At 43.7% G+C, this 24,374-nt stretch overlaps 1 protein-coding gene across 1 annotated transcript in view; it reads left to right on the top strand.

Moving 5' to 3' along the window:
• Nucleotides 1-24,374, top strand: part of TLR4 (toll like receptor 4) — a 52,746-nt gene that overhangs the window by 8,922 nt on the left and 19,450 nt on the right. The window contains exon 2 of the mRNA XM_053473897.1: nt 19,737-19,903. Coding sequence (XP_053329872.1) covers nt 19,737-19,903 — 167 coding nt within the window. The remainder of the gene's footprint in view (nt 1-19,736; nt 19,904-24,374) is intronic.

Below are 24,374 nucleotides of genomic sequence, written 5' to 3'. Positions count from 1 at the left end.
AATGTTGAGTTCCACCTCGTACTCACATCTTGTCATACACAGTGTTTGGGAAGACCTGCCTTCTCTTGCTACTCCCCCAAAAGTTGGCTAGCCTTAACACTGTGGTGGAAGTGCCCAGCAGTCTTTGTGCAGTGTGACAGCTAGGTACATTTCTGTTGTAAAATGCGCACACTGACCAGCAACCTTGGAAAAGCCCACTTTCACTGCTGAAACACAGGACCGATACAGTGAGGGGACAATATTCCTGCTAAAAGTGGAACACGAGGGAAGTTTGTATTGTGGAACCAAAGCTGCCCAACAATTGTGTGAAAGGCTCCCCTTCTGAATGCACCACCAACAGCAATCCACTGCCCAAAATGTCTGTTTTGTTTATAAGCCTCCTGTGTGGACATTGATCTCCTGGAGTTGAATGCTCCAAATTGTTCCAGGGTGGTACCACTGTGAACATGTTGCAGTGCTCCAACCACCCTTGATCTTTGGCTGCCATTACCACTAGCTGTATCTGCTATTGGCTCTGAAACACCGTTCGTGTTTTTTTTACTCTCTGCCTCTAGTGTGACAATGGTACTAGTTGTTGTAGTAGTGCCCTACAACTTTCTTCTGCCTCTTTTTTAGAGATGCATCCCACACCCATATTTAATCAAATATACCACATACAAAGTGGTGCAGTTTATAAAACCTATTTTATATGTTTTCTTTGTAGCATTAGCAAATAATGCTGTCAATAATGCTTTTTTTAGTTTGATTTATACAAGCTTTACAATAGTCCCTAAGTGGACTAGAGCTATTTGTTTATTTTATTTCTTTGATGACAGTAGGTAGAAATTCAGACTTTAGCTTTTTGAGACTTTTTAAAAATAACCATGGGTCCATCTGCTAGGACAGGTCCTAGAATCTCATCGCCCTTCATCGGCGTCGCTGAGGGGGGAGGCAGAGGGGGCAATGGATAAGTACAAATTATTGTGGCCCCCATGTGTCCTCCAAATTGAAACTAGGAGACCACGTGGCCCTGGAATGAAGACTTTGCTTTAGTCCCAGAGTCTCCATTTGGTGCTACTGGACAGGAAATCACAAATCTCCCTCTAACCGGCCCTAAATACAGGGAGTGGCAGGTCCGCTTCCTCCTACTAATACCAAGCCCCATGATATGGTGTACATACTGTGTACCTTCCAGGGTCACATGACGCCATGTGTCCTCACTTATGTGACCCCACTCTATTCTTGCCCCTGGGCAACCAAGTGTCTAAACATGCATGCATATACATATGTATGTGTAAGTGTTCTGTCCCGGCATAAAAATACTGCCTATGCACAGTGCATTACACTGTGCACAGGCAGAATGGCGTTTAAACTGCATATGTCTGAGAGACACACACAACGTAAATGCTGGTAAATGAGCTCCAGATGCCTGGTATGTCTACCAGGTAGCCCGGAGCTCAAGTCTGAAAGGTATCACTCTGTGACCACACACCTTTTAGGCACCTGGTGCAAGTGTGTTTTAGCACAGATGTGTATGTGTGAGCATGCATATGTATGTATAAGTGTGTGTGTGGGCACAGATGTGTATGTGAGCATGGGTGTGTATGTGTAAGTGCATGTTGGCATGAGTGTGTAAGTCTGTGCAAGTGTTAGAATGTGTGTAAAAATGTGTGCCAGGGCAAGTCCTGTGGCGAAATCTTGGTGCTGGCGCAAGTTTTCATACTGTATAGTTAAAATGGGACATCCAAAGCAGATAGGCCTATTTCTTCTCAGAGGTTTTGCAAATATTTATGTCTGTGTATGTATGTTAGAGGCTATGGCAATGGCTGTATTTGTGGGTACTACTTAACCCCCTACAGCTCACCCTCAGGTGCTATGCGTTGAGTCAGGGTCACGCATTTCCCGAGTAGCAGCCTGAAGTTTTGGCGGACGGCCATGTACACTGTCAGCTCTGTTAGCGTTGCTCCGGTATCCTTCATGTTACTTCGCTCAATACCTCTTTCAGCTACCAGGTACACGGACAAACGCCGGTTTGTCCACTCTTTATGTCGGATTGGCTGCTGGTTTAGTGTTAGTATGGCTTTTAACCCTTGATTCTCCAACTTCTGTTACCAATCAAATTTATTGCTTTACGTGGGAAGTATGCTTCACCGCTGGTCCTGAGGGGTTGTGTACTTTGGCACATATATGTGCATAGATATTTTATGTTGTTTTAGGTTCCTGGGGGGGGCTGCTATATTGTACGGTTTCCATCGTCGTCCGTTATAAGCCTTTGTGAGTTGTTCTGCTTGCACGTACATAGCCTACCGTGGCTTCATATTCGTCTACTATCACTCATGCCAGTTCTATACCTACACCTTCCATTTTAGTCAGGGTAGGCGAGCTCAAGGGTTTAATGGTATCATCAGGAAATATTACTTTACGGAAGGGTAGTGGACGCATGGAATAGCCTCCCCCTTCTCTGCTACTGTATTTTCTCATAGTGACCGCAGTTTAACCATTTGTTTTCTCCCAGCCGTCATGTCTCACGTCTCGGACCCTCAAGATTTGCTCCAATTGCCAGTTTTCAGCTGGTGTCCTACAGGAGCTCTGGCAGCTTCTACCAGCTTGGATAGGGGAGGGGCGCAGCTTCAGCCATCCTCTTCAGCGACACCACAGGTAGATAAGTTGGGCAGGCCCATTCATTATTTAGGGAAGGTTCAGATTTGCGATATTTTTAACCTTGCAGTATGCAATTATGCACAGTGTCAGTTGCTTCACGTGTGTTTCATTTGCTATAGGGCACACCCTGAAACGGCCTGTACTATTAAGCAGCAGCACAGCTGACTGAGATGGGTCAATGTGGTCCAGTTAGCTACGTATCTGCAGGCTCACCCATCTCACCAGCTATGGGCTTTTATAAACACAGGTTTCACTTCGGGTTTTCATACGGGTCTTATCGTCCTTCCCCAGTCCTCTCAGCAGAGGCAAACCCCCGGGTCATGTCAGAGTTGCTTCACACGGAATTGGATAAGGGGTTCCTTATAGGGCCTTTCAAGGAGCCTCCCTTTCAGGTTTGGAGGATTAACCCCATTGGCGTTGTTCGAGGGAAATTCTCCAATAAATATTGCTTGATTTATGACTTGTCGGCGCCTCGTTCTTACTATGTCCCCAGTATTAATTCATTGATTCCTTCTGAGGAGTTTTCTTTTAAATACTCATCGGTTGACATGGCCATTCAGAGTATTTTGCACGTAGGTAGGGGTGCTTGGCTGTCTCATGCAGACATTTGCGATGCGTTCAAAATCTTACCCGCACTATGGTAGCACCTAATGATAGGTCTATCATTTCTTTAGATGTAGAAGCACAGGCAGATCTTGTTACGTGGGATGTATTTTTTACGTAACTGGAACGGTGTGCTTTGTTCATCCCTCAGCCGTCTACGTCTACGGTCTACGTCACTGTCGGTCATGTCTTTTTTGCGTGGGCTCGCGTGGTTATCTCTGCATCATCATTTTCATATCCTGGGCGCTCACATACCAGGAGTGTTAAACTCGGCAGCCGATGCCCTCTCCCGAGCTAATTTCCGTATGTTCTTTTTACAGAATCCAGCAGCAGACCCACGCCTGCATCGCACTTCTCCCAGCTCACCATGGATTGAAGTGCATATGGACGTCGTCCTTGCCCTTATCGACAGCTCCCTGTCCCATAATACTAGAAGGCTTATACCACGGCCTGGAATACCTTTGCTAGATTCCAGGATTTATATCCCGGCCAGGACTCTAGTGACACGCGGTATATACTAGCTTTCATATCTTATTGTCACACGGACCTTAACCTGTCCTATAGTACCACTGTATCTGGCGGGGATACCGCATTTTAGGTCTATGGCTGACCCCGACATTTCTTCATTGTTTGCTTCTAGGCCAATCAAAGCAGCGCTCGCTCGGTTGCGCAAACTACACTGCCCATCGCGCAAGAGGTTGCCTATTTTTGGTACCCTGGTTCAAGGTATGGCTTCCTTGCTCAGCAGTTCTCCGTTTGGGGTACTGCAGAGCTTGGTGCTCAGGGCTGCCATATTTTTGGCCTTTTATGGTTTCCTGCGGCCCAGCAAGTTTTCTTACTCAGGCAGTCAGTCCCTTGTGCTGCGGAAACGATTTAACCAGACAGCCGCAGGGTTACCTCTTGCATTTGCGACGTTACAAGACACGTCAGACAGGACCGGGCGTGTTCATTAAGATTTTTGCTACACAGAATCAATGGTGTCCAGTGGCAATTCTGGACCTACTGTTATCTGCTTTAGTGGACTAACCACCAGATAGTCCTCTGCTTTCTTTCCCGATGAGACCCCTTACCACCATACAGTTTATTACGCATGTACGTATCCTATTGGCTAATTTCAGGCTGCGACCCTAAGAGTTTCTCGGCTCACTCCTTCCGTGTAGGCGCAGCATCCAGCTGCTGCTAAGAATGGGGTGCCTGCCCGCGTCATCAAGCATCTTGGTAGATGGAACTCTGGGTGTTATGCTAGGTACATCCCAGATCCGCAGGTGGAAATGGGTATAGCTTTTTCTAAAGTTGTTGACTGATCACCTTGTTGCAGTTTTGGAATATTTGCAATGCTTACCTTTTGGCCTCACACAAATATAAATATATATATACCGTATTGGCTCGGATATAGGCCGCCCCCGTATATAGGCCGCACCCTAAAAGTTTGGTGCTTTTTTAAAGAAAAAGTTTTTTTCTTTAAAAAAGCACCAAAAAAACATGCTGCCACTCTGCCCCCCCCCGAGATATGCTGCCACTGTCCTCCCTCCCCGAGATATGCTACGACTGTCCTCCCTCCCCGAGATATGCTGCCACTGTCCTCCCTCCCCGAGATATGCTACCACTGTCCTCCTCTGCCCCCCCCGAGATATGCTACCACTGTCCTCCTCTGCCCCCCCAGATATGCTACCACTGTCCTCCTCTGCCCCCCCCCCCGACTTACCGGAGCAGACTCCCGGGTGTCTTGCGTGGCCGGCGGGGGACATCTACGCAATACAACTTCCGGTGCCGGCACTGGATGTGCCGGTACCGGAAGTTGTATACGCGTATTGCGTAGATGTCCCCCGCTGGCCCCGCAAGACACCCGGGAGTCTGCTCCGGTAAGTCCCGGGGGGGTGGTAAAGCGCATCGTGCGGACGATGCGCTTAGACAACCTCCCGTGCCGGCACCCCTCCTGTGGGAAGTGCTGGCAGGGGAGGCTGTCTGAGCGTATCGGGGAGTAGGATGCAGGTCCCCTGCACCGCTGCGGGGGATCTGTATCCTAACCCCGCTGCCTGCCCGGCGCCCGGGACTGCATGTCCCGGGCGTCGGGCGCTAGACCCCGAATATAGGCCGCACTAGTCTTTAAAGTAGGGGGAAAAAGTGCGGCCTATATTCGAGCCAATACGGTATATATATATATATATATATATATATATATATATATATACATATACATACATACTTTTGTAAATAATACAAAAACAATAAACATGTCCCATATATGGATGCAACACATATTTTATCAATTCATATATATATATATATACCGTATTTGCTCGATTATAAGACGACCCCCCAAAATCTAAATATTAATTTAGGAAAAAAACAAAAAGCCTGAATATAAGACTACCCTATAGGAAAAAAAAGTTTTACTAGTAAATATTAATTCATGTAAACAATATTTTCATATTTAATAAAAGCTATGATTGAGAAAAATATATATATTTTTTATTTCCTTTTATTTGCCAACCTGCCCCCCCAGTTATGCACATCTGCCCCCAGGGTTGCCACTCTGCCCCCAGAAATGTCTTATACCCTCCTATATGCCACTCTGCCCCATGATATGCCTTTAATCCCCTATATGCCAGAGTGGCATATAGGGGGTTAAAAGGCATATCATGGGGCAGAGTGGCATATAGGGGGTTAAAATGCATTTCTGGAGATATATATATATATATATATATCTGGTAACAGCAATCACACTCCTATCAAGCCAAGGCAGCCAGTACATGCTGGAACCTGAGGATGATAGGGGTGTGAGTACAGCCTCCCTATGCCATGCTACCACCACCACCACCCTTACACATCCATACTAACACACACTCATTCACAAACATTTAAATACTCATTCATTCCATTAATCACACATACTTCACACATTAATCACAAAAACCCTCCCCCACCCCCTTACCTGAACTGCAGATCTCCCACTCGAAGACTTCTGCAGGGGCCCGGCTGTGCATGCAACTTCTCTGGCCCCGCCCCCAGAGGAAGGAGGGGGGAGGCAGAGTTATTTGACACGCTGCTAGCTTATTCTTCTCCTGCTGCTCGCGATCAAAGCCCGGTAAGTAGCACGGCCCCAGCAGACATTTTGAGGTCTGATTAGAAGGCAACCTCGATTATAAGACGAGGGGTATTTTTCAGAGCATTTGCTCTGAAAAAAACCTCGTCTTATAATCGAGCAAATACGGTAGATATATATAGATATATTGTTTTGGATTTATTATTGATTTTTAATGGTTTCTGTTAGTATTTTTGCCTTTTTCCAAAATGGCTGCCAGATTTTGCCTTCCATAAGAGCCTTTATAATGCGTGATGCCCGTATTGGACTAACTGGAAGGGACACTCTAAAGGTTACACCAGGACCCAGGACCTAGCAGAAACCGGAAGTGTCCTACCGGACGTGACACACCGGAAACCGGAAGTCTGTGAAATTGGCGCCAAAACAATTGTTAGGCACATTATAAATATGTAACCAGAGGATAAGGACAATACACTTGAAAAAGACATAAAGTTGAAACGTGTTGTGTTTTTAAATACACTTTTTATATTTGGGGAAATATAGGTTTTTATAGCTAGTTTTCCTTATTTTAATAATAAAAGAATCCAGAAGGAAAAGAACTGTGTGGATCCTTTTACTGCCTGGAGTGGGTTCAGAAGGAAGGCATCCTTTCGTTTACCAAGTGGGCACCCGGAGCTGTTTATATAGAGCCTGTTTACGGCTCTATCTCATGTGAGTCTACTCTATACCCCATTACAATCATTACTGCATTTATGGGTTACACTATGATCTCTCTGTGTCTCAATTTACAGGGCTAAAAGAGAGGTCTAAACCACATTTTATGCAAGTCTATATACATATTTACTCTAAGGTTGTGTATTGGGGCATGTGCCCTTACACCTTTATGTTTATTGTTATTTGTATTATTTTAGTGGAAATTTAAAGTTTTTTTCACGAGGTGTGTTATAAGTTGCACTTTACTTTACACTTATTGTTAATTATTTTTTTTATACATACTTTTGTCCCTGTCCCCACATGAGCCCCCATAAGTATGATTGCTAGAGATGCCACTGTCACTCTTCACTATGTTTCAATGTTTGGAGATGGTTCACTTAATAGCAAGGGCCGCTATATTATACTCTCATATAAAGCAGATCCCAAAATCATTTTTGGAACTATTTTTTACATAACATCTCAGATCTTTCATATTGTCCATTTATTTTTTCTAAAAAAGCTAAATTTTATACCAAACAGTGATTATACTACATTTCTAAACACTATATAACATTATGGATGATCGTTTCTACGAGTTACGATATATGTAGAGGCTGTTTACAGTCTGTATTTGTGGGAGGGGTCTAGGAGGTATTTAAACCCCCTTCAGCATCCTCCTTCAGGGCGTTGCAGTTGCGTTCTTGAGAGTGTTACGTTTGTGGGCATTTGGTTACCGCTGGGCATCTCATTAGACCTTGCAGGGGGTTCAGTCTCTCTCTCACAGGGGCATCTCATTACATTTCCAGGGAGTCCTGTTGCTGCACATGCATATACTTCACTGCTCCTCGCTCAGTCATAGCTGTGCAGCAGTTCTGCTTGTTTCCATGTGCTGGGAGGGAGCTGGAGAGAGTGGGGGGGCTTGTTTCATGGAGCTGTTTCACTGGGCTTCTGGTTTGGTTCACATGCAGGGCGGCAAGGGAGTTTCTTTGGTCAAGCTACTTGTTTGTTTCACGTGAAGAGGGAAAGGGGGGTTTGTTTGGTTGAGCTACTTGTTTACTTCACTTGCGGGGGGGTTAGTTTGATCTGCTCTTTCACTTGCTTCACTTGATAGGTGGGAGAGAGAGAGGAGGGATTGGTTTCCTCACAGCTGCTCACCAGCTCAGCTTGTGTATGTGCTGGGAAAAGGGGGAGTGGGAGTTTAAGGACACTTGGGCAGTTTCTCTCTGATATACTTTGCCCTCTATTAAACCTTTTAGCCCCTGCTTGATTCTACAGTTGTTCTCAGCCTTACCTACAAACCCTACTCCTACACTCAGCTTTGGTTCTTTCTTTGGCCCATTTCCTACCTCCCACTGGCACATGTTTTTCCCTACCACAAATGTAAAAGCTGTTTACAGCCTGTAATTGTAGGAGGAGTCTTTCCTGAAGGGAAGTTGCTTTTTTATTAAGCATACCTCCCAACATTTCAAAATGTGAAAGAGGGAGACTTTTTTTCTTATTTTTTTTTTAAATCGCTCTCGTGGAACTCAATACAAGAAATTGCACTTTACAAGGTCGCGCTTGCATTGCCACTTAAAACACGCTTCATTTTTGTGAACACAGTCATGCATATTAAAAATAACCAACACATTGAATTGAATTCCCATAAGGCTCAGCCAGATATACTACTTCCATGATGGTGGCTGACCATCATGGGAAGTGCAGTCAACAGTAGATAAAGCTGCAGATGTTAGCTGTGAACTACAATTCCCATGATGCTCAGCCAACCAATTCTAGCATCAAAAGAGTTAAAATACCAGAATTTAAATCACCCTGGAGTTTTCAAAAATATATGGTTTGATGGGGAAAATGAAATTGGCTGGTTTTAAAGATGTCACAAATAGGGCATAGGCGCAAACTGACCAGATGTGAAAATTAAAAAAACAATTGTGCACCTTTTAGCCTCCAAACAACCAGGCAAACCTATGCACAGGTGGTATTACTGTACATAGCAGATGTTGCTGAACACATATTAGGGGGTTGTTTGGCAGTTATATATATACCAGGAACTATAAATTCATAATTTCAGAAAAGGCAAACACACCACGAGTGAATATATAAAAAAACATATACTCTCCTAGAGCAACAGCACCAAACACCTGCTCCTCCAGCCATTGTCACGAAGGGGTCAACCCAATGAAATGCTATGTGATCATTGGATAATGAGTGACTGATCATTAATCTGTCTTGTTGATTAATAGTGACTTAATCTGATCAACCCTATCACTAACGCTATACACCAACTATAAACTAACCTTAATATTTAACCGTACCTAACACTTTCACTATCCACTAACAGGACCTCAACGCTACCCGTTACCCTAATTCCTAATTCCTAACCTAACTTCTAGATATATTCACTAGACTTGTACAAATGGACCAGAAACAATTCAATCACATTTTGGAGAACTTTTAATTTGTAAAGAAAATTGTTGTAACTCACCTTTACAAACTCTTTCACACACTGTGTCATGCTCAGTCATGCTCTCTCACACTTTCACTCAATAGGGAGCTAGCTTATCCATGTCCCCTCAGATTGGCTTCTTGTTCTTCACTTGTTCTCTTCTTTTTCTTCCCGTCCTCCACGTCCTTTGTGTTTTCCTGTCCTCCTGGACCACTTCTGCAACAGAGCAAAGCCTTGGCTCCCACCACTGGGACAACATATGTCCCCCTGATTAGAGGTTGTCCCTATGGCACATGCTGAGGCTCCTCCTTAATGTGGTGCTCCAGGAGGCTAGAATAATGCTGACGGAGCCACAGAGAAGAGCCGAAACTATTTTTTTTCTTCACAGATCCATCTGCATAATTCTGGCCTCCTGGAGCATTTCAGTGTCAGGGTGGAGTTTTGGCATGGACCATGGGGACAAAGTCTCTCCCATTCCTCGAATGAAGTGCTCCAGGAGGCCAGGGTAACACAGAGGACATCCAGGAGACACAGTTCACTGGATAAAAAGGAAGAATAAAGACACAGAGAACAAGAAGAAGGAGTGTCAGGACTTGATTAGGAGCTTTCAGGCGAAAGGTGTAAATCCTCAAAAACAGGCAGTCCAAGACAAATGTCAATAATCATTCCAATATGTCAAAGGCAGCACAGGATCATAAAGGGTTAACAAGCCGAGGTCACGGACAAGATAATCAGGATAACCATGTCATAAGCTAAAGGTCAAAATCTGGGAGGTCAAGAGAAGTTAAGCAGGTTCAAGTAGGGTAAGGAGCTGTAGCAAGAACAAAGGGTTGGTTACTATAACTAGACAGGTACCACAGCTTAGCAATACACAAGCAAAATAGGGAGGGTATGCAGGGTTTAAATAAGGCTTCAGGGACTTGGCTCCTCCTAGTAACTAGAGTTGATTGACTCCTGCAGGCTTGGTATGTCCATCTTAAACTATCCACCAACGGTAATGCTCTCTGGGCCAATTGGACACACCCACTACAGCTGCAGCCCATTTACTCCATGCAGAGTAAAGGAAGGTAATTGAAGAATTGCAGCCTCCATGTCACTTGACAAGGTGCACCACCAACTTGTGGCCTACGCTGCAACTGCCTGGATGGAGCCGCAAAAGGTAGAGGACCCCAGGGACCTGACAAGAAGTGGAGAACAATGAGTGGAGCTGTGGAAAAGTAGATGGAGAACGTAGGGAGGCATTGACAGGGAGTGCGTGACAGATAGTAATTGCGGAAAATCTAATTCAAAGAAAATTGAAAGCTTTTAGCTTTGTTTTTGTTTGTTTTTAAGCTGTTAGTTATTTTTTTAATATAACTTTCACATAGGGTTAGCATAGAGGAAATATAGATAAATCAAGGTAAGAGAAAGACTGACATATTATACAGAGGGTACAATCATAATACTTAGATTTAATTAACTTTTAAGAAGATGCAAGGTCAAATGCATTAAATTCCTTACAAAGAAGGAATAGACTTCATAATGATATACTCACACAGAAGCTTGATTATTCTGTTCACAACTAAATATAGGACATAGAGAGATACTCTGACTCACATATATTTTGGTTTTTATTTTCCTTCTTCAAGTGTATGATAGTATTGTCTAAAGACAAATGGGAATTACATAAATGAGAATAATGTGGTGAAGGGTATGTATGCAGGCATGGGATAAACATAAAGCAATCCTCACTATAGGACTTATAGACTGATCAGGAAAAATGGCAGACCTAGTGTCACGGACCGGGTGAACAGGTCTTATAGGAGCCCAGGTGCAGGGGATACAAGGGGCTCCGTCTGTACTCCACGATGCATGATGGCTTGGAGTTGTTTCGGACAGGCGCAGGAAATAAACCACTGACAGAATATGAAGTTAATATTTGTGGAAACACAACATATATATATGGAAAGTCTCTTGGCTGGAAGCCCGCGGGGCGCACGGATAGTAGCCCTCTAGATGGGGCACACACGGCAGGAAGCCCTCTGGGTGGGGCACACACGGCAGGAAGCCCTCTGGGTGGGGCACACACGACAGGAAGCCCTCTGGATGGGGCACACACAGCAGGAAGCCCTCTGGGTGGGGCACACACGGCAGGAAGCCCTCTGGGTGGGGCACACACGACAGGAAGCCCTCTGGATGGGGCACACGGCAGGAAGCCCTCTTCTGGATGGGGCACACACGGCAGGTAAGCCCACTTGCAGGGCACTCAGCTTTGGAGTCCACTTGTGGGGCGCTGGCCGTAACTCAGGAACAGATCAGGAACCAAAACAGACAGTCCTATAACGTTAATGTCAAGGCCCAGACTAAAGGGCTGGGCAGCTTTATAAAGGCTGGCTTCATCAGGTAATAAGGGGCAGCTGGACATGATAATCACTCTGAGTGGTTCAGAGTGACAAGGGTGGACACTAGTGGTTGGAAACGGAAAATGAGCAGCACAAAATGAAGATAATTCCAGACTGCAAAGGGTGGATGTTATATACCCCCACTGCAAGGAGCAGCCTCCGGATACTCACAGAACCGTGGAGTGGTGGTCTCACCGTCTGCGGCGAGACTTCTTCTTTCTAGCACGTAGTGCTTTCTCAAACCCATCCAGACCTTCACGACATATCACATTTCCGTTGGAAGTCGCTACAAGATCTGGTGACAGTGCTTCTGTTGTGCTGAGTTGGGCTGCATAGACCCCTGATACTAGATGAACAGGTGCGTGAGTACCAGCAAGTGCTTTTCTTCTCCTACTCCTACTCCTGTGAGTGGTAGGAGTGGTGCTTCTGACCGCACAAACAGTCGGGGGATTGATCTCCATGGATGTGTCCGTTATATCTGCGTCAGATGACGCACTGTCCATATAGGACCACACGGGGGTGTCAGACAAGGTCTGGAGGTCCTCTGACGATGAAGGGCGTAGGATTCTCAGGTGCTGAGGACTGGTTAACCCCTGCATTACCGGTCTGTGGATGCGATTGGGTATGCTCCTGCTTTGTGACGTTGCTGACATCATGTGCAAATACCTGGGCATGGGGTTTCTCAATGTGGGTTGCGGGCGGTTTGACTGGTTTGTGTGGACAATATGTGATCCTATGGCCAGTCCCTCCACAATAAAAGCACAGGTCGTCCGCTTGCCTTCTTTGTCTTTCCTTTTTGGTGAGCGGCTCTCACTTAAAGCTCTTTTGAGTCTTGGTGTCCACACAATCAGCTTCCAACACAGTCTTTACTGACTTGCATAACTGGAGTACACATTCCGCCAATAGTTCCAACACTGCAGGTATCCCCGCGGACTCCTTGTAATGGCCTTGACATTCTGTCACTAACCGGATGAACAGGTCTGCAGGGGATACAAGGGGCACCGTCTGTACCCCACAATGCATGATGGCTTGGGGTTGTTTCAGACAGGCGCAGGAAATAAACCACTGACAGAATATGCAGTTAATATTTGTATTGCAGATGATGGAAACACAACATATATATATATGGAAAGTCTCTTGGCTGGAAGTCCGCTGGCGGGGCGCACGGATAGTAGCCCTCTAGATGGGGCACACACGGCAGGAAGCCCTCTGGATGGGGCACATACACGACAGGTAAGCACACTTGCAGGGCACACGGCAGATAGCCCACTTGCAGGGCACTCAACTTTGGAGTCCACTTGTGGGGCGCTGGCCGTAACTCAGGAACAGACAGTCCTATAACGTTAATGTCAAGGCCCAGACTGAAGGGCTGGGCAGGTTTATAAAGGCTGGCTTGATAAGGTAATAAGGAGCAGCTGGACATGATAATCACTCTGAGTGGTTCAGAGTAGAGGACTGCATTGGGAGGCGGGTCCCGCCAAAAAACTTGCGGGCGCGGGAGGTCTTGCTGGGGCTGCGGGCAGGAGCGGGCGGTCAGGCACTGTACCTGCGGGTCCCAGTAATCCCACGCAGTCCCACAAGGCTGCCTTCTCGCTGCTCCCTTACAGTGTCTCCTATCTTGCTCTGCCCAGGAACAAAACGGAGTCACGTGATGTGACGTCACTTCCTGTGACTCTGCCTTGTTCCTGGGCAGAGCAAGAGAAGAGGCGCTGTGAGGGAACAACTCGAGGGCAGCCTTGCGGGACTGTGCGGGAAATCAGGTAAGGAGGCCCCCTGTTGGTGTCTGAAGACACTTTTTATTTACAGGTGTGCGGGATGCCCATGGGCACTAGGTTTGCACCGAGTTACGCCAACATTTTTGTGGCGGATTGGGAAGCGAATTCCATCTGGCAAAACAACCCATTCAGTGCAAACCTGGTGCTCTGGTGCCGCTACATTGATGATGTGTTAATTATATGGAATGGCACACAAGATAAGTTAGAACAATTCATCACTTTTATCAACCAGAACCAATATGGTTTACACTTCACTTCTCACATTCACTCTACACAGATTGATTTTTTAGATCTCACTTTATTTATAGAAAATGGTAATATAAATTCACGCACTTTTTTCAAGCCCACAGATGGCAATAGTTTTATCAAGTTTTCCAGTGGTTACCATCCCACGTGGCTCCACAACATCCCCAAGGGCCAATTTATGCGTATGCGTCGTAACAGTACTGGGGATAAAGATTTCTGTAAACAAAGTGAGGCCCTCACAGACAAATTTCTGGAACGTAACTATCCGCAAGACCTATTAAAAGAGAGTTTTGAACAAGTCCGTACAATGAAAAGGGATGACCTTTTGTCAAGCCAAAGAGGGATTTTAATTTCTCATTTCTGACTAAATATAACAACAAAGCACCCCAGATTAAATGTGCACTAGAGAAATGCTGGCCTATACTCAAAAGAGATGAGGTTTTGGGTAAATATATACAGGCTCGTCCCCAATTAATTTATAAAAAATCAGATAATCTAAAACAAATATTGGCTCCCAGTGTACTTCCTAAAATTGATAATGCAACACCGACATTAAACTTCCTCAGCAATAGAGGTACAGGTTATTACAAGTGTGGTAAATGTAAACTCTGCAAATCTTGTAAATTTTAGCCGAAAAAAACTGTAAACTTTACATGTGTAAAAACCGGCATTACATATAATATTAGAAAATTCATACATTGCAGTTCCACAAATGTAATATATCTGTTACAATGCAAGTGCGGGGCCCAATATATTGGGAGGACAATACGGGCACTTTGGGTAAGAGCATTGGAACATATAGGTGGTATCAGAAATAACAGCAAAAAATATAGTGTTCCAAAGCACTGCAATGGTTGCCAACATTTTTCTTACGAGTCATTTATGGTAATTGGGATTGACGTTGTCACACCACATTGGAGGGGCGGTGACAATGTTCAATCCCTATCCCGAAAAGAGACTGAATGGAATTTTAAGTTCAAATCACATGAAAATGGAGGGCTCAACACCGACCTGGATATTTTAGCATTTATGTGATAATAAAATAAGCCATATAGCTATTGTTTGTTGGTGATGGAATGAATATACATCTTTTAAAATACATTTTAAAATGTCTCATATTGACAATTGTTTTTTATCTTTTTTTGAGGATCAACCTGTAGAATGAAGATATTAGTAGTTTTCAATTCTAAATAATTTTAAATCATTTTATTATCTACTTTTTATCTGTACTATTTTTATATTCTAGATAATCTTTTATTGTATTTGGCTCTTTTATTTTTTATTCAAATCGTTCACCTATATCTTCTTAATGTCGTTCCACTTTGATGACAGTCCGGTGGTTGTGCTCAGAGCACACCGTACATACGGCAATACCACCCAAAAGGTGCCTGATCTCATTTGATCTCAGAAGCTAAGCAGGTTTGGGTTGGGTTAGTACCATGACGGGAGACCGTCTGGGAATACAAGGAGGTGTAGGGCGCTGAGACACTTCTGGATTAGTCGACGTGTTTTATTTATTTTTTGTATAGGTATGAATTGTTTCTTATTGTCATGGGATTTTACTGAAAGATGGAGATTCCATCTTATTGGTGTATTTTGGTCAGGTGACCACATATGGACACTTCAAAACTCAACCACTCTGGATTTGTTGAGTCATAAGGAAGGTGGTCTATGTTAGATCTTCGCGCAAGCTGCAAAAGAAAATCCTCATTCATCTCCTGTGGAAGCCGGTTGTCCGGTGAAACGCTTTTAGAGAGAGGGATGTATTGGGAAGTTCCTGCTGCTGGACGGTGGACTTTCCTGTGCCTGGTTTGAAAGCTGATTACCATGTACACGCTTTTGTACATTTTGTCTGTTGTAAGTGCAATATTTTACCTTATCCACATGACCAAGTGATACTGTGCCATTGCTGCTGTGTTTTTATATTTTTTAGCTACAAAGAATTAAAGAATATTTTATGATGAGCGCATTTATGTCCTTGGAAATGTGAGTGCACTACTTACTTGCAATACTGCTAAGCCTCATTTGCATACAGAGTCACACTATTTTTTTCAAATATCTTTTTTCCCCTATGTGGATGTGCGCCCCATTTGGAAGAATTGTATAGATTATTAAGTGTTGGAGGAGTGCTTATTTGGGTGCTGCTGCCTAATTAGGGAAAGTATTATTTATTAATTTACACTAGTGGTGTGTGTTTTCTTTTCTTGTGTTTTTTGTTGTAGGTAACTACCAGAGGGATCCTGGTTGTGTTTTCCTTTTCTTTGTACTGTAGAAGCCTTTCTCATGGTGTTCTTAGGGCAGATTTCATTTTTTTAGATGGTTTTCTTCCCTGTAGCCCTTCCTCTGAAAGTGCCAGTGCACTCGGGTATCTGTCTTAGTCCTTGGTGTCGGAGGAGATGTGGTGGTATGTGATAGGTTGGCTGTAGATATTTTGTGTGATTGGGATGAAAGCTTGAATTGTGGAATTAACTGTACCTGTCTATGGGTTTTCCCTACACAGAACAGTGCCATAGGTGACAGTTATGGCACAGCCCAGGAAGCTCACACTGTTTTGAGAAATTAATTTTGAGTTTTATTGATTGGTGGAATTAATTGAAAGATTCATGTACGTTTGAAAGAGATGTATAAATAGTCTAAAATATGTGGGGGTAAACTAAATGAGTTGTTACACAAACTGCTCTGGTCCTGTCAGTCTTAAGAGGTTCTTAAGGAGTTAAAAAAGATACATTCAAACTAGTACAAATACAAAGCTAAAGCCAAAGAGCATTTGTGAAGTCAGGCACCATATTGAACAAGAAGGCATGGCTTGCAGTTCCAGTTCATTCTAGAGTTCATTGGGGTTGGAAGTATACAGTTGTTAAAAATGTCTCTGTATGCTGCCCTTAGTCACAATGAGAAGGCTGAGGTTCTTATCTCACAGATGTTTAATGCACAAATCAGGTTCCAACCAAGACATTTACATCAACACCGTAGAACACTTTTGCCTGCTTATGAGCTAAGAGTTTAGGGGTTTGTATCTTGAAGTTTCTTAATCAGATGGCTTATGATTCTCAGAGAAAACTTTATGACTTACAATGACAAGACTATTCAATCTTTTCTTTTGTGGAAGTGACTTGTAACAATGCATTATGGGAATAAAATAAATGAGCAATTAAGCTCACAAGCACCATCTAGTGGACACGGGAAAACTGTGAATGCAAACACACTTTGTATTCTGTACCCTTCACTGGAATTAAGAGGCCCAGCCCAAACAAATAAGTCCTACAATTAGCACTTTATTTTCTCACATGGAAATAGTTAAAATACTGGCATGTTAAGTGATGAATGAATTGATGGGGTAAATCGAATTGGCCGGGTTCAACAATGTCCCAATTAACATACGGGGAAGGATGACCACATGTCTAATTTCCAATTTGAAAAATGCACACGCATCCCAAATGTGGCTTTTCAGACCCCAAACAACCCGACAAACCCATGCATGCGGGGTATCACTGTACTCAGATAAAAACAAATTGGGGTGTTGTGTGACATATACCAGGAGCGGTAAATTCATACCTAAAGTATAACGTGTGTGGGTAAAAATACACACATAAATACTACTGTAAACTTTGACAAAGGCTGATGGTAAAATGTGTGCATGCAAAGAGTTAAAATACCAGCATTTGAAATACCCTGGGTTGTCTAGTTTTCAAAAATATATGGTTTTATAGGGCACACTGAATTGGCCATGCTCAAAGATGTACCAAATAGGGCATGGGCAGTGGATCACCAAACGCCAAAGTTCAACATTGAAAAATGCACATGCCCCAAATGCGGCCCTTATGCCCCAAAACAGCCAGGCTAACCCATGCATTGGTGGTAGTCATCAATCATTGTACTCAGGAGATGTTGCTGAACACATATTGGGGTGTTGTATGACAGTGGCAAATACCAGGACCTGTAAATTCATACCTAAAATACAACATGTGTGGGGAAAAATACACACAAAAAATACTACTGCAAATTTTGACAAACGCTGGTGGTAGAATGTGCATGTGAAAAGTTAAAATACCAGCATTTGAAATACCCTGGGTTGTCTAGTTTTCAAAAATATATGGCTTGATGGGGTAAATTGCATTGGCTGGCTTCAAAGATACCGGTTCTTATTGCCCCATAATGTGCAGAAAAAAAAGCATTTTTTTTTTTTTTTAGTAAATGATATATTATCAAAATAATGACATCTAAAGAAAGCCCTTCTTGTCCTTTTTGTCACAAAGGGGTTAATTTAATAGAAAACAACTAAATGCATTTAGATAAAGTTGGTGGTCTCTTGTATATCTACATTTCCCATTGATTAACCCTTTGACAACAATTGAAGTGACAGGCATGAGCAAGTCCTAAAAGTATCGCTGCACAAATGATTAGGGCTGCAACAACTAATCGATAAAATCGATAATGAAAATCGTTGCCAACGAATTTCATTATCGATTAGTTGAATCTATTTTTTTATCGATTATAAAATGAGGGTTTTTTCAGAGCAAACGCTCTGAAAAATACCCCTCATTATATAATCCGTTTAGTCTGACTCACAGCAGCAGCTCCTACTTACCAGTCCCTCCCTGTAATCACTGACAACTGTCCCCGCCGCTTCCTTCTCCCAGAAGGCCAGAACCACATGGCTGTGACACTCATCTAACTGTAAGTATAAAATTAATATTTGGGCTGCTGAAAGTTAGGGGAGGTGGGGGTTAATTTAGGAGCAGTTATGGTTAATGGGGTATTTAAGGGCAGCTATGGTTAATGGGGTGTTTAGGGTTAATTTAGGGGCAGCTATGGTTAATGGAGTGTTTAGGGTTAATATAGGAGCAGCTGTGGTTAATGGGGTGTTTGGGGTTAATTTGAGGCAGTTGTGGTTAATGGGGTGTTTAGGGTTAATTTAGGGGATGCTGTGGTTAATGGTGTGTTTAGGGTTAATTTATGGTAGTTGTGTTTAATGGGGTATTTAGAGTTAATTTAGGGGTAGTTATGGTTAATGGGGTGTTTAGGGTTAATTTAATGATGAGGACTGAGGGTTAATTTAATAAAGTTAACTTAAGGTGCAGTTAGAGGTAAAGGGGGGCAGACTAAGGGGAATCTAAATCCTGGGGGCAGTGAAGATTAACCCAGTACTTATTTATAAAAGTATGGTGTCAGTGTGCTGTGAACAGGTCTGTAACTCTATGAGGGGACTATGAGGTATCTGGGGGTATAAGGCATATCTGGGGAGGATGGAGTGACATATCTGGGGGTATAAGGCATATACGGTATATAAGGCATATGTGGGGAGGGCAGCGCGGCATGTCTGGGAGGCAGTGTGGCATGTCTGGGGAGGATGGAGTGGTGTATCTGAGGGTATAAGGCATATCAGGCACAGTGGCATATGTGGGGGTAGAGTGGAGTGGCATATGTGGGAGGCAGCGTGGAGTGGCATATGTGGGAGGCAGCATGGCATGTCTGGGAGGCAGTGTGGCAAGCCTGGGCTCAAATCTGCATAAATTGGGGGGGCTGGTTGGGAAATAAAGACAAGAAATGCATTTTATCATTTTTTTTTCTGCTGTTTGTATTTAACATAATTAGTTTTTTCATTTATTTAAAATAATTTAATAATGTACATTCATTTTTTTTATCCGATTAATCGAAAAAATAATCGGCCAACTAATCGATTATGAAAATAATCGTTAGTTGCAGCCCTACAAATGATACACAAATGTTTCACCACAAAAGTGCTGTTAATAAATGTGTTGACATCAGTGCACCTTTAACCACATTTAGTACAATTTGCTATATTTTATTGATAAAAGGAACACTAACAGTAAGATAATATTATATTTAAGATGAAGTGAAAAATATTTTTATTTACTTACCTAACTTTCTACGCTTTGTCTCTACAGGCGATTCCTCAATTATATTTCATCTGCATTGATGGTAATTTCACAAATCTACCGTTAAATTTACCGGAAAGTACACAGAAATTAGACCTCAGTTTCAATCCACTGAAATATATAAATTCTAATTACTTCTCATACCTCTTCAACCTCCAGTATCTTGATCTTACCAGGTAAATGGCAATGTTATCTATGCTACAACAGTGGCCTTTATCACATTTGAACAGGTATAATTGCATTTGAAATTTTTATACTGCCCAAACGTATAAATGTTGGTTTGACAATAGCAAACAATTTGCATACCAATGTTGACGTTACCTTCACATCGCACAGGTTTAACAAAAATCTGTGTAGTATTTTCCAAACTACCAAACTGCTGAAAAATGTATTTTGCCGATTTTGTTTTTCCATCCGCTTACCCTAGTTACTTGAAATAAATAGTTAAATAACCAAGCATTGGCATAGAGAAAGACCTTAGAGTCCTGTGAACACTTAATTTTTTATTTTTTTTAGCTACTAAATTAGACTTAAAGTATTGGGACACCTGACTATTACACCAACTGGGTTTTGTTTTTTTTAAATGTTTATTTAAGAAACAGGAGTCCCAAGCAGGCCACTTGAGCACTGCCACGGAGCTAGGGCTGCAGAGGACTGTTAACCCCATCTTCAGTTAGGTTTACTTGTTTTGGTTGTTTCCAGGAGTATAATCACACCCTTGTGTCACCCGGACCCATTGGATCCTTATTTCCCTTGCCCTGTACCTGACCAGGTCTTAGCCGCAATTCTCTGGAACTGTTTGTTGGCTAGGATCCGCAGAAGTGTCCGCTGGATGTCTCGGATGCCCCTAGCCCCACCAGCACACTATTTTGCACAATTATACAACACGTGGTGGGGCTCAGGCGAGGGGTGGTTGCGAGCGGGAGCCCCTTGGCAACCCCAGTTTTAAACACCTTTTGTTGACCAGGATTCAGCAGTCGTGGCTATGGAGCCTCTGCCCAGTTGCTTTGCGGACTGTCCCGGGGAACCTTCAAACTGCTACTGCTCGGGGTCTGGTCTATGTATGTCACTTTTTGGACCTAATCGTCTAGGGACCCTGTGGTATCCATGAATACCCGGGGATTGCTGCCGCTCCCTTGGAATCACCCCAAAAACAACTATTTAGGGTTACACGGCATTGCTGTGCTTGGTGGCCTGACTGTGGTACCAGGCAGTCTGGGCAGGGAATTCTTTGTGGTGATGGGATTATCTCCTTATCTAATACTGTTTTTGTATATAAGGCTGTATGTTTTCACAATAAAATGTTCCTTGTTTTTACCTCAACATTGGTTTTGTCTGATGATTGGGGTGGTCTGTGTGATGTGACATCCTCTACCCCGACTAGGTACTCCCACCAAACGTTGCTTCCTCCTGCTGGGACACCATCATTATGAAAAAATTACTGCAGTTTTTGGACATGAGAAAACTGTATTATTGCACTTTTACTGCAGTATTACTGCACATTTACTGCATTATTACTGCACATTTACTGCACTTTTTTTTTATATTGCAAACCTACAGTTTTACCTCAATGTACTGCAGCTTTATTGCATTTGTACTTCTGTACAAAAATAACTGCAGTAAAACTGCAGTACGGTGAAGTACAAATGCAGTAATACTGCAGTAAAAGTGCAGTATTGCAGTTTTTTCATGTCCAAAAAAACTGCAGTATTACTTCAGAAAAACTGCAGTAATTGTTTCCTAAGGTACTCCTTCAGCGTCAGACAAAACCAGCTTTGTAGAGAGAAGGGGGGCGCTGTTGCACTGGAGTTGTGTTGGCACTGTGGCAAGCCGAAGCTGAGCTACACAGTGTTACTATTGTCCTAAAAAGGACAATTACTGTATTTGCTCGATTATAAGACGACCCTGATTATAAGACGACCCCCCCAAATCTTAATATTAATTTAGGAAAAAAAGAAAAAGCCTGAATATAAGACGACCCTATAGGAAAAAAGTTTTACCAGTAAATGTTAATTCATTTAAACACTTTTTTTAATAAAAGGTATGCTTGAGAAAAATATTTTGGTTTTATTTCCTTCTATTTTCCAACCTGCCCCCCAGTTATGCACATCTGCCCCAGAAGTGCCTTATACCCCCTATATGCCACTGTGCCCCATTATATGCCTTTTAACCCTCTAAATGCCACAGTGCCCCATGATATGCCTTTTAACCCTATATGCCACTGTGCCCCATGATATGCCTTTTAACCCTATATGCCACTCTGGCACTTAGAGGGTTAAAAGGCATATTATGGGGAAGAGTGGCATATAGGGAGGTTTAAGGCATTTCAGGAGGCAGAGTGGCATTAAAGGGGTTAAAAGGCATTTCACAGAGCACTCTGCCTCCAGAAATGCCTTACACCCCCCATTTAACACTCCCCCTCCCTCCTCCAAACTTACCGGTGCTTCTGAGTTGGGGGGGGCGCATAAGACAGGAGGGTCCAGGTCCCCTGCATCTGAGCCCCAGGTGCTTAGTCCGGGCAGCATGTAGAGCTCCACGCGAATCGCGTAGAGCTCTACACGCTGTCCGGACTAAGCACCGGGGACTCAGAAGCACCGGTAAGCTGGAGGGGGGGGCATAACACAGGAGGATGCAGGGGACCTGGATCCTCCTGTGTTATGCCCCCTCCAACTTACCGGTGCTTCTGAGTCCCCGGTGCTTAGTCCGGGCAGCGTGTAGAGCTCTACGCGATTGTATCGTGTAGAGCTCTACGCGATTGTATCGCGTAGAGCTCTACGCGCAGCCCGGACTAAGCACCGGGGACTCAGATGCACCGGTAAGTTGGGTCGGGGGTTAACACAGGAGGATCCAGGTCCCCTGCATCTGGGTCCCCAGTGCTTAGTCCGAGAAGCGTGTAGAGCTCTACACGATTGTATCGCGTAGAGCTCTACACGCAGCCCGGACTAAGCACCGGGGACTCAGAAGCACCGGTAAGTTGGGGGGGGGGTTAACACAGGAGGATCCAGGTCCTCTGCATCGCTGCGGGGGATCTGGATCTCAGTCTCATAATCAGACCTATTTGAGGTCTGATTATAAGACGACCCTGATTATAAGACGAGGGGTATTTTTCAGAGCATTTGCTCTGGAAAAAACCTCGTCTTATAATCGTGCAAATACGGTAAGTATCATAGCAGTCCACCCCAAGCATCAGACAGCACTCATGTTGAGGTGAAAAGAGGACTTATCAGCCCAGTAGGGGGTTGCTATTGCAGTCTGTGAGGAGGATGGTAAACACGGGTGGTTCCCTGGCTCATGATTTGACCCTGCTTCTGAGTTCGGGCTGCCTCCTGACATCTGCTCAGGTTGTATCCTTTTTATTTTGTGTGGTCAGTCCTTTTACCTTCTATTACGCTAGTTGTTTTGGTGAGGTGTTCCAGGTGGGTGCAGCCAAGTCCTGCTGGTCGTGGGGCTTAAACCTAGAGGAAAGGGGACTGTCTTCTGTGAAAACTCCCATCTGGGCACTGACCCAGCTGCATGGAGGGTCCAACAGGACTTGACATAACACATGCAGATCCACTGGAGCAATATGGCGCAATGTCGGGCAACAGCATGGGGCAATCTTTACCTCAGGGCATACCTGACCCTTTTCTCTCCTATTTTTTTTCAGTGACCTGCAAGACTATTGCTTGCAATGTTGCAATTAGAGGCTCAGAATCTGAAAGATGTTAGTTAAAACTTGTTACTTGCTGATTGTTCTTTATTGGGGTCTTCTTCGTATTCCGCGAATTTTCACCCGGTCCTGTCTTCTCTTCGGGTGAATATTCGTGGACATTCTTCATGCTCGTTTTATCTTCGTTTTCTCTCGGTTGCCTAGCAGGGGTTAATACGTGGTTAAACACATCAGCAGCAGCAGATGCTTTGGCGCCATGAAGGTACGTGTGTGTGAGATTCTATTGGTCGCCGGCAGGGGGCTCGTCTGGCATCAACAAATGAATTGCAGAACTGCAGAATGCACTTAATTCGTTGATGGCAGACGAGCCCCCTGCCAAAACGACCAATACAGTCGCACACACGTACCTTCATGATGCAATCCGAGGTGTACCATACATATACATACACAATACACGTTGCCCTAAGCTAAGGGCCAAGTTGCTCCGAGCAGTTGTCTTGTCTGAGACTTGGACAAATGCTCTGAGGATATTGTCCTGGGAGAAACGGGGCTTATTTATCATACACACACATCCATAGATGTTTAATAAGTATAGGGATTTTACATTTTTAATTCGATTTTAGACCACTTTGAAATACACGCCTAACATTTGCTACCTATTTACAATGGCATAGTTTCCAACAACCCAACTTTTACGGGACAAGACTAGAAAAAAAGCAGCACTGTCCGAAAAATAGTTTAGGATTAATGTACGGTTATGTTTAAGCAGTGCAATGGTTTGGTTAAAGATGTATTATGTCTAAATAATGTAAATTTTAATGGGTGTTAGAAAAATTAGGGGGTTTATTATATTTTTAAAGTTATATTATTTACTTATTCATTTAATGTTTATAGTGCTAGCTAACTATCTACCTGCATTTGCACACCTAGTTTAGCTAAATTTGATGGGACAGGACTGGAAAAAAGCAGGACTGTCCCTGAAAAAGTTGGGTCTGTTG

The sequence above is a fragment of the Spea bombifrons genome, chromosome 8 (assembly GCF_027358695.1).
Source record: "Spea bombifrons isolate aSpeBom1 chromosome 8, aSpeBom1.2.pri, whole genome shotgun sequence".
Lineage (NCBI taxonomy): Eukaryota > Metazoa > Chordata > Amphibia > Anura > Pelobatidae > Spea > Spea bombifrons.
This window is presented reverse-complemented; position numbering and strand designations above follow the sequence as displayed.